Raw genomic sequence first — 10,830 nt, 5'->3', positions numbered from 1 at the left:
CTGCCAACTTTCCCTGGTATTCTTCTCCTTATGGAGAACAAGGATTAATTCTGAGAGAAGAACTAAACAGTACAACTGACAATAGAGTAATGAACACTGCCACACATAGGCTAAATATAACAAAGGGCAAGTTTTATTCCTGTTCACAAAAAGTAATATATACAGTTAAATCTCCATTATCTGGGGAAAATTGTGTCCAGGATAACTGAAGGTTAATGAAGATGAATTATTGCTTCTTTTGGATACAGTGTGCCACTTCAGACATGTCTTTGTGATGCCCCAGGCTTCCAGAAGGATTGTTAGCACATGGAATAATATCTAGTATCTGTGGTCCCTCTAGCAACCTACCCCTAGAGCTAAGAGGCTCGTACAAACATAGGAGCATGTTTCAGCTACTTCTAATAAATTATACTACCTCTATGCACAGCCACTTATATCTTGCCTTGAGTGAAGAAGAAGCCTTTCCTATGCTGGATAATGAGAGATGAACAAATGTTTCTTTAAATGTGTGCCAATTGTGTGAGAGTAATACAGCAGTAGGATCACAATCAGTATCTTAATTGATCATTACTTATAAAAAAAAGTGTGTGGAAATTTCTGTTGCACTAGAAGTACAGCAGCAGCACTCAATACGAGAAACAGTGGCCTTAAAATTAAAACACTAAGGCAGTATTGGTCACAAGAAGGCTGTGGATGCTCAGCAGGTGGGACATCTGATGGCACAGGAGGCCTGGGGGGCCGGGGCCGCGGTGGCTGGGGCTGTGTATCCCAGTCCGGATACCAGTTGGCATAACCTAAATGTCAGTGAAGAAACTGATGTTAAGACCTAGTGTTAGCCATACTTACAGGAAAGCCATTAAGAATTATTTGATACGTACTTATCAGCTTCTCACGTTTCGTATTTTCTGCAAAGAGATCAGAAGAGGAAAGTATGGTGAGTACCATTCAATGGTGGTTCTAAATGTAAAGAGGTAGTAAGCCTTTGCTGGTGCCTGGCTGATTGCACTGATGATGCCAGTTAATGCCAAAAACATCTTGCAAGGGGGAAGCAGGCCAGCAAGAGCAGGTTCCCAACTGGTATGGAGTTTATATTTTTTTATTGAATTGAGAGAGAAGCAGAAAAACCAGCTATATCAGGAAGAATTTTTGTCATGGAGATGAGGGAATGAAAAATAGCAAAACATGGAATTTATTTAAAATTGTTACACATACCAAATTTAAGTAGTTACAGACAGAGAAATATAAGTACTGATTTATCACAGAAGTACACTTTTACTAAAAGTTTTGATGCATTTGCAGGATTGCCTATGTGTATCCTACTGAAATTCCTCATTTGTCCTATAGGAGGAAATGGTAAAAGCCGGTGGTAGGATCTAACACTTAACTTTTAAATACTTTATTTCTCCTATCCCTCCCCCTAGCCTTTGAGATATTTCTGGGTTTTTTTGTGAGGCATCAGTCTGAGACTTTCAGATGAGTCAGCCAGGATATTACAGAATGAAGTAAGAGTACCGAATGCTCAATAATTTCTACAGCTAAAGCTGTCTAGAGCCTGGCTAGTAAAGACCAGGCCCATTAAACCACTGTATGAAATTCATATTTGATTTCAGACATTGCTGCATCTCCTTTATCCTGTTTATTTAAAACATTGCCCAGTTTGGGACTAGATGAATTGACATAAAGGTCCATTGCTGTTTGGAGCAGACTCAGAGTGACAGGGTTCAGGCTGTGTGCTTCCCTGCTGTGCCCACAGCCTGACACTGAAGAGACAGACCCAACACAGTTGCTCTGGCTCATTAGAGGGGCAAAAGGGAGGAGGGAGCAGGCTGAGCTCCTTGCCACTGCCCACTTCTCTTCCAGGCCCAGGCAGCATGTTTCAGAGAACACCTCCACTCCAGAGAGGTTTTTACTCCAACCATACTCCTTTCTTTCATTGTTGGGTCTTTGCAGGGTTTTGGAGTAGGCTGTGCGGGTTCAGCTCTACACTGGCTCCCAACACTGGTCAGACTTACCACAGCTGCCAAAGGTCTGCTTCAAAGGGGTTACCAGTCCTTTATTAATTGTTCCTTGAGATTTGATTAAAATCCCCTCATCCCCTGAGCCTTCTGAGCTCTGTTACAACTGTTCATTTAATTAGTTTCCACCAGCACTCTGATAACACTGAGCATAGTAGGGAAAAGACTTACAAACAAGATCTCACTGCTGTTTTTAAGAAAATTGTGGAAGTTAGAAATAACTGCTTTCTGGTACAGTCTTATTATTTGTTCAGAAATACAGTTGTCTGGAAAATGTGTTAGGACATGCTAAACATGGAAAAGAACAGAAGATAGATTTCCTGTGTCTGGTAGGAGAGAAGAACTAGACAGTGAATGTTTGTTGGGGCTAAAATTTTGGATTTGAATTCCTGACCAGATAAAAGGGAGAAAATAGTCTGATACTTCCCTACATCAGAAAGTCTGGCTTCTACTTCTGAGAGCCTTCAACAGCAAAGTATTTCAGTTATTTTCTTCTTACCCTATTCCTCCCAGAGTTTGGTACTCTTGCTATATGGTGTGCTACAGACCCACTATGCTCTTTGTGCAAATTGACTCGTTGTTGTTTTTCCACTGCTAATTATGTCACTTTTATTTCTATGCAATTTTCTTACTTGATCACTTTGGTCTTACCACAGAGCTTGTCTACACACTTGTCATTACTGCATCTACTGCATGGCTGTCCTTCTTTATATGGCTTTCTTGGGTAATTCCCCCTGCAAAACAGGAATAGTATTTTGTTAGCTGCCACTGAAAAGCTGTCAAGGGGAGGGAATACTGCAATCAAAAAACTGGTCATTGTAATTGTTTGAAATTCCTTCTAGATTGGATTAAAACTCTCACTGGCATGGGGAGAAGTTGACTCCTGCCACTGGAAATTGAGAATTCTCAGGCAATACTGTATTATTGCAAGCATACAAGAATTTGCCTCTAGTCCCTCATTACCCACCTGGGTTAAAAAAACCAAACCTGTAAAAAGTAAGTAGAAACACTGCAAGGTACCAGATAAACTAGAGGATTGTCTTCCTTATATTTCTTAAATTACAATGTCTTGTTTGAAATTTGTGCAGGGCCAGAGAAAGATGTAATCTTTCTGAAGCAGAAAGATTACACCTTCCCCATTTTTCCTGCAGGTTGAAGTCAAAACAGATTTTCTTCCACCATCTGCATTATGGTGAGTGGTCTGAGCTCTAATATGCAGTCCTGCTTTTTTTAGAATGAGATTTTTTGCAGTCCCAGCTATGTCCAGTAGGTTCTGTTTCCACTGGCCAGGGAAAGTTTCCCTTGGATAAGTGACATGAGGATGTAGCTTATTCTGAAATTTGTTACAACTGCACCCATCATTGTTGGCATCTGATACCAGATGTGTTGGGATATTTAAAAAAAAACCAAACAAACAGAAAACTCCAAATGGCACAATTAACTTACGCTGGCCCATAGTTACAAACAAAATGCGCTGCTTTGAACAGTCCTGGAAAATTTTCAACTGTATTGCAGAAGTGAACTGCGCAGCCAACTTTGTAGCTCTCTGCCCAGATAACCTACAGGACAAAGGGAAACATGTAACACACTGTTCAAATACTGCCAAAGCAAGGGCATTAAGGGAAGAAGGAGAAGGGAAGTATCACAGGGGTATTTAAATCAGCTGACACAGGAACAACTTAACCCGAAGGGCAGCTGGGACAAATGATGGATGAATAGCCATTTTTGCACTTATCTGGCTCCCCTGTAAAATGAAATTGCCAGGGGATAATCCCTTTCCACCATTATTGGAAGTAGAACTTGACATCCCTGGGGCTCCTAATATTTATTTCCAATCTCATGCAACAATAAACTGGGGGGGTGCAAAGCCCTGCTGTAATTCCTGTTCTAAAGCAATCTGTTCCAAGCCTGTACTCAGATCTTTAGTGAAATTAGAATATATATATATTAGACTATCCATATATTAGACTATCCATATTTTAAACTATAAAGCACTGGGCATGTAAGACTCACCTGAGTGTAGTGACCACACTTGTCAGTACATGTATTTGTGCTGAAATCGTAGCTGCTGACTTCATTAAACCAGGACCTGAGAGCTGCATCCACAGAGAAGATGCGGGCTGTACCAGTCCAGATGTTTTCTCCAACAAATGGGAAGGTGGGATGCATTTTTCCTGGCATGTCAAGGTGTGTATTATGGTTGAACTTGCACTTCTTTGCCCATGCTTTGGCACTCTTAGCTAAAGCAGCATCCCAGGACTGTAGAAAAGGAAGAAAATGAACTATGACCTGCATTGCAGTCACTTAGCTGAATTCAGACATTTTTAAACAGAAACTTGTTACGAATTCTTTTCCCCTTTTCTGCTTCCTATCCCTGCCTTCAGTTCCTTTCTTTTACTTGAAATTTCTACTTGCATAACAAATTTTCATCTTCTTTCTCCCTTAGCTATTGCAAGACACTCAGGATCTATCCACTGTCCTGTTGTATCTGACTTGTTAACATATTTAGAGCTGGAGTGTAGTCTTTAAGCTGCTACACCTGGAAGGGGTAACTGTGTGAAACTTCCAGCTGTAGAGGGGCTTGGGGGACTTCATGCCTAGGAGATGTTGGCTGTCCAGGGATTTTCACTTGGCAATTATTACCAGGCTAGATAGGAATTCTGTTCTGCTGGCCAGGACAAAAGGCAGAGTCACAGCTGCTCCCTTCCTCGGTTCCTTCTTCCTCTTTTCTCTTCTCCCGCCTCAGCAGATGGACAAAGCAAATAAAAGACTCACTCATCTCTGCTGGACTGAGAAGGAAACACTCCCAATCCAAAGAGGCACAAATGATAATGTAACAAACCAGCCTGGCAGACTTGCAGATTTTATGCTGGCAGGTCAAGTTCAGTAGGGATGTGAGAAAAAACTGAGTTTGCATTCCTAATAAGAGGTTTGGAGATGGCTATTTCCACTTGAAAGTAGTAGACTAAAAAGCAAACAAAGTATTAGAAACTCTTTGCAAAGGAATAGAGAATAAAACCACATATATAATCACAATTCTGCAGAAGTCCTGTTAAATGCTGTGTGCAGCACAGCACCCTACCTCAAGAAAGGTACACTAGAACTAGAAAGGCCAGAGAGAACCTGGAGCAAGGCGATCATCTTCAAGTTCAGAGGACTTTCATATAGCAACAGAGAGTGCTCTGCAGCTTCAGTCAGAGACATCTGGACATCTTGTGTGAAACAGGTAAATAAGCAGCATTAGCTTGCGTCTTACAATATGAAGACCACACACTATTAAATGAAGCTAGGCATTAACAGGCCCAAATCAAACACCAGGAAATAGCAACACACAACCTGTGGTTAGGCTGTGCTATGAGATGATAGAACTGGTAAAAACTTTTATGACCTCAAGGCTGAAAAAAAAATAAAAATCCATTTTACAAGAGCTTGTAAGTACCATTATTGGACATGTTGGAAGTACCCCTTTGATTCAATAGTTTTAAATATATACATCCTGCTGTTATTCCAGAGTTGCTGGGTCTTTGGTCTGAGCAGGTAAGTTTTTTCTTGTGCACTGGCTTTTCTAATTAAACATCATTTTTAACATGGCAAGAAATTGAAGTTGTTGGTACTCTCATCCCTTTACTATGAGCTTCCTTTTGTTGAAATGACTCATACTCTGTATGTGGTTATGCATTTAACTTCCTTTCCAGCTATGCAGCATTGCTGGAGGGCTCAGAGAAGTAACATGCACTGACTGGGGTTAGCTCCCTCAGCTAGCTACACATTTTTCCTCATGTATTCCACTGAACAGCCTATGTTGTGACCTATCCATAACCTGTTCTGCTATTCACTGCATTTCTAGCAAGCTGCTTTTCATCCTAGATATCACTATCCCTACTCCTCAAATCCTGCTACAGCAAATGAAGATCAGGTATCTAAATGGATGTCCTGGAAAATCCCTTTATTCAACACATGTTCTAGATTAAAAGAAACAACAGATGACAGATTTTCAACAAATCCTGTTGCAGACTGCCTACTCAGAAACTTTTAAAATGCCAAACAGCTTCTTTGTGTGAAACCTGACCTGACATAAAACAGATTACTATCTCTCTTAGAAAGAGGTAGATGACATACTAAGAACTGAACACTGTTTTTTGCAACACAGCCCTTTTTTCTGGCTGAAAGTAGAAGATGAGAGTAGCTAAATCTTGTACTAAAAATGAAATTACCTTCAAATTATTAAAATTGAATAATACTGTGTAAAATAATGTATTTTCTATTTCATACAAAGAACCAAGATGTGTGTTACAGAAATCATTAACTGAAATAGAAAGAATAGCACAATACAAATGAAGAAAAAGATGGGCTAAATCAGCAGCTCAATCTATAATTTCAAAAAGATCACAAACACCACCTTACCATGCGAAACATATTGCTGGCTGGTGGATTCACTTTGGATCGAAATGTGTTGTGAGTTCTCACACAATCTTCAATGAACTTTGCATCTTCTATGTCAGGCAAGGGATATTGCAGATTAGCATGAATGAAAGTGAAGAAATCCAGTGAGAACAATGCAGCAAAGAAAAATGTGATTTTCATAATTCTCCAGTGTTTTTTCCTAAGCTTTAAAATGAAAAATCTCTTAGGTGGAGATGATACTTGCAAGCAGTTTTTCAGAGGCTGTCCCCTGGGTGTGGAAGCACTTGAAAGTGTCAAACAGGAAGCGAAGAGCAATTGCTTAATCAGGTAACAACTCTATCTGACATCATAGCTGGCAGTCAAAGGGTAGAGTGTGAAACAGGCATCTGTTTCATGCATATCAGCAAGGACCAACACTCCAAATATGCTTCTGTCTTTTCTTTGAGTGTGCTCCATCTTGGGTGACTGCCAAACCATTCTGTGATTGTTGGTCTTATCTGAAGAGATGCTGCAGAACAGCTTTCTTAAAACCTGCGTCAACCATAAAAAAATGCAGCTTTGACAAAACAGAAATTTGCTATTTAGCTGATTTTCCAATAGTACTTCTTAGTCATCCCAGCTTAGTTACAATAATGTTGCAGGACATTGCTTCCATATCAGAATTACTCAAGAAATAAACAGAATTAGGAAATCTGTGCTTCAGCAGGAGGAAAAAAAAAGGGTTCCTGAACAGCACCTTGCTGCAGAACAGACATTCTGGACTTGTTTGGCATGTAACAAAAACAAAATTTGGAAACCCAAGCTTGACTATGTATTGATTGTCTCCTCCTTAGTTATTTGCTGTTACCTGCTAGCCTGAAATCACTGGAGAAGTCTTCCTGTGCCTATAGAGAGCAGCTACAGAATTATCACTCCTGGTATAACATTCCAAGTCTGATCACTTCTCAGGACAGTAGGATGGTATGTGTTGGCACTTGTATTGTCTCTCCAACTGTTCCACAAGCTGGCCGAATTTTTTTTTTTTTTCAAACATAAACCAAATTGTACAAATAGGCAAGAGCATAAGAAGAACCATGTGTTTTAAGAGCTAAGGTCGTGTAACCCAGTTTTAGGTAGGTTTACAGGGAAAATTTGTTGCTAACAGATTGTAAAATATGTTAATGGGTCTCATTCCCTGCTCAGTTTTGCCGGTTAGACTTAATATAAAACCATGATTATATTAAAATTACATGCAATTTACACCAAAAAATTCATCATGCTAAAACTGCACCATTAATTTAACAGTACAGTGATCTTGCACTTATATATGTATGCAGTTGAAATTCTGTGTTTGGAAAATGAACTGAGATTTTATGCAGTAGGAAGTTTTGATGAGTCCAGTATAGTCTAAGTTATAAAATGCATTCTTGCATTTCTGGCTCCATCTAGTGACTCTATCTATAATTAAAGCAGAAGTTCAGCCTGCCCTGGAGCATCTATGATATTTTCCCAAGAAGAGAGTTTTTGACTTTTGCCAGCATTAAGCAATGGATCTCAACAATTAAGTTTTGGAATTTGGATATCACATTATATAGCCTGGACAATACAAGCCATTGTCTATCCTTCCACAGATCTCAAATGAAATTTAGCATCATGAGCTGGGTACACGCTAGAAGCTTTACAGCCTCATGATTTTGAAAAATTCCCCCATGTTTACATCCCACTTTCACACTTCTGACCTACTTTTAGCTCAAAATGGCTGGAAAAATAAAACCAGATATTTAATTTTTCCTTAATGTTCTATTTAGTCAGAGGACTAAAAACTGGTGAATTACATCCTATTACATAACTCCACAATGCCTTGGAACATGTGAAATTACATTTAATTTTGTTCTCGAATCATCAACTTCCCCACAGAGTATTGTTCCTTGTGTTGGGGAGAGAAGGTCTGACCTTGATTTACTAGGTTCAGTTGAACAAATGGGGTGGATCTGCTGGGTTTTCTTATTCTGTCCACAGGATTAGGCAGCTGCAATTAGGCCTTCCAGACATGTGAATAAACTAATATTCTGACAAGCATTGCTGCTACTATTGCACCTCAGGACAGAAAACATATTACAGGACAGGACAGTGGTGGTATTGAATTTTCACAAGAATTATTCTGTAAGAAACCATTTTGTTGGATTCATCAAAAGCTAAAAAATACTAAAATTATTTTGTAATAATGAGGTTGTAAACAGTTTCACAATTAACAGAGGAGGCAATTTGTATGGGACTAGACTGCAGATAGTTTTACTGTAATTTTGAGGCAATCTGGATGATCACTCCTGTAAACTTATGTGCAAAACTTAAGTTCATACTTATCTTTGTAAACTTTGTAGCTTTGGCGGTACATATTTTTACACCAAAGAGTGTTACCTGCCAAACTTAAGAGATGATGGGCATTACAGTTTAGGCATCTGCTTTTTCTTAGGAGATCCTTTCCAATTTTCCAAAATTTTCTTTGGCTGGATTTCATCCTTCTATTGACATTTTTGCTAAGGAATAGCCGCAGATATTCTGCAATTACTGTGATTACTTTGAACAGCATCTCCAGACTTAAAGAATTCTGAACGGCGTGGCTCAGTAACTAGAGAACTGGAAATTATTATTTTATGAAGTTAATGTAGTAATCATGCAGTGAAGTGAGAAGTGAGGCTTTCAATGAGGTTGATACTGTGGACAAGAAGAGTGAATAATTGTTCAAGGTACTGAGGTGAGCCAGTGCAGGGGTAATGCAGTAATTGCTTGATATTGAAAGACACTGAGCTGCCAGTTGCTACCATATGTACATCTTTGTGTTAATTACAGATGGTACTGATTTATATGGTAGGCACTAAACCTACTAAACACATTTTACCGAAGACAACTCTTACTTGAATATAACAACTACAAACCTCAGTACAGTTCTGCACTATGAAAATTAACAATCTGACCTCACCATACCAGTTTAATGGCATCAGCAGCATCAGAAACTTCATGACCTCCAATACAAATATTCTCCCCAATAGATGTGAAATTAGAATGGTATAGATGTTTCTTACTTAAGTATATGTTATGTTCAAAAATGCATTTGTCTAATGCCCTTGCAGTCTGTGCCAAAGCTGCATCCCAAGTCTACAAAGCATGAAAGGTGAAATAGTTGTGCAATGTTGAGTTACAACAAAATCTTAAACAATCAGATTAAACCAGTCAGCAATCAGCAGATAAATGTCATATGCTGGAGTTTCATAAAGAAATACTTTCCCTTATTTAGGCAAGTACCTCTGTTTTATTTTAATTGACTTTTCCTATTGCAGCACAGAAATACTAACAATTTTCATTAGATGAGTTTTTCCTCCCTTCACTGTTGAAAATTAACTTTGTAACTGAATTAGCAACTGAAAAGATATTTGAAATGCAGTTTTGTCTTCAGGCAAGGAATTGCTGGCATGTTAATTAAACAGGAAACCTTTTGTGTTTTATTGTTGAACAGGTCATTAAGGATTTTGATTTGATACATAAAAATTAATTCAAAGTAAAAATGCACAGATACTGTAGATTCAATAGTACAAATATTTTAAGTTTTTTTAAGAGAGCCTCTGGAAGCAAACATTTACTCTTCCTATGGTATGGCTTTAAATACACATCAGGGCATTTTACAAAGACACTTTAATGAAGTAAACGTGCCAATTCTTGGCCAGTAACTCATTCTACTACCTCTTACTTCTTTGCAGCTGATTCCTGAACATGAACCATCTTCTGTATTTGTCTTCCAGTCATGACTGTTTTTCAGAAAGTTTACCATTAAAGTGCCCAGTTTTATATCTTAATAGAAGATGCTGTGAATCATTGCTTAGGTTTACTGCTGTCCATATGTTTCAGTTCACTCTTACTTTCTTTTTGGACTTAACTCCACTGGCTGCTGATACTCTTTCCTCCCTAAGGCCTTTGGTTTTTTTCAAGCCATACTTTCAGTCATAACTTTTCAAGGTTTCCATATTCCTGAGCATTTAAAACTGTGTGGCATCTTTTGCAAAAAACTCAATCACTTCCAAAATCACGACCCCTCCCCTTATCTGCCTTTATCTTATAACCCACCCAAGCAAAGGGCATTCTTTGCTGAATAAATGTGTGCTCCCAAGTGTGTTCAGGACGTCATTTAGCTGCCGTTTGCTAACATGTTCCTCTTGTAGCGCTAAGCGGACTAAGCATCAAACATCTGCTTTTTCTGCGCTTTTTTCACTTCTGTTTAGCGCTTTCCACCAAAAGCTTTCATTTGCAACCGGACCTGTCCCTCAGCCCTAGGAGTACAGTTCACGTGTGTGCCTTTGAAAGGGAGCCCGCCTGACGCGGTAGCTGCCGCTGTGGGGCTGTACCGGGCCGTGGGGCCGGGCTGTGGGGCCGTGCCGGG

At 39.2% G+C, this 10,830-nt stretch overlaps 1 protein-coding gene across 1 annotated transcript; it reads right to left on the bottom strand.

The window, feature by feature from the left end:
- Positions 1–111: 111 nt before the first annotated feature.
- LOC107205088 (glioma pathogenesis-related protein 1-like) lies at positions 112–7,480 on the bottom strand. Its single transcript, XM_015629229.3, has 6 exons — positions 6,420–7,480; positions 4,029–4,274; positions 3,462–3,574; positions 2,667–2,749; positions 879–905; positions 112–794 (listed from the first exon to the last, which is right to left on the bottom strand). The coding sequence occupies exons 1-6, from the start codon at positions 6,597–6,599 to the stop codon at positions 568–570; spliced, it is 876 nt and encodes a 291-aa protein (XP_015484715.1). The 5' UTR covers positions 6,600–7,480; the 3' UTR covers positions 112–567.
- Between the last annotated feature and the right edge of the window lie 3,350 nt (positions 7,481–10,830).

The sequence above is a fragment of the Parus major genome, chromosome 1A (assembly GCF_001522545.3).
Source record: "Parus major isolate Abel chromosome 1A, Parus_major1.1, whole genome shotgun sequence".
Lineage (NCBI taxonomy): Eukaryota > Metazoa > Chordata > Aves > Passeriformes > Paridae > Parus > Parus major.
The sequence above is the reverse complement of the archived record's forward strand: the minus strand, read 5'-3'. Positions and strand labels throughout refer to the sequence as shown.

Excerpts from the sequence above, each read along its gene's own strand:
- LOC107205088 (XM_015629229.3), bottom strand. The coding sequence starts at position 6,599 with ATGAAAATCACATTTTTCTTTGCTGCATTGTTCTCACTGGATTTCTTC. Across the intron at positions 906-2,666 it reads GTGTGTAGACAAGCTCTGTG|AAAATACGAAACGTGAGAAG; the intron begins GTAAGACCAAAG and ends ATCTCTTTGCAG. Across the intron at positions 795-878 it reads GAAACGTGAGAAGCTGATAA|GTTATGCCAACTGGTATCCG; the intron begins GTACGTATCAAA and ends ACTGACATTTAG.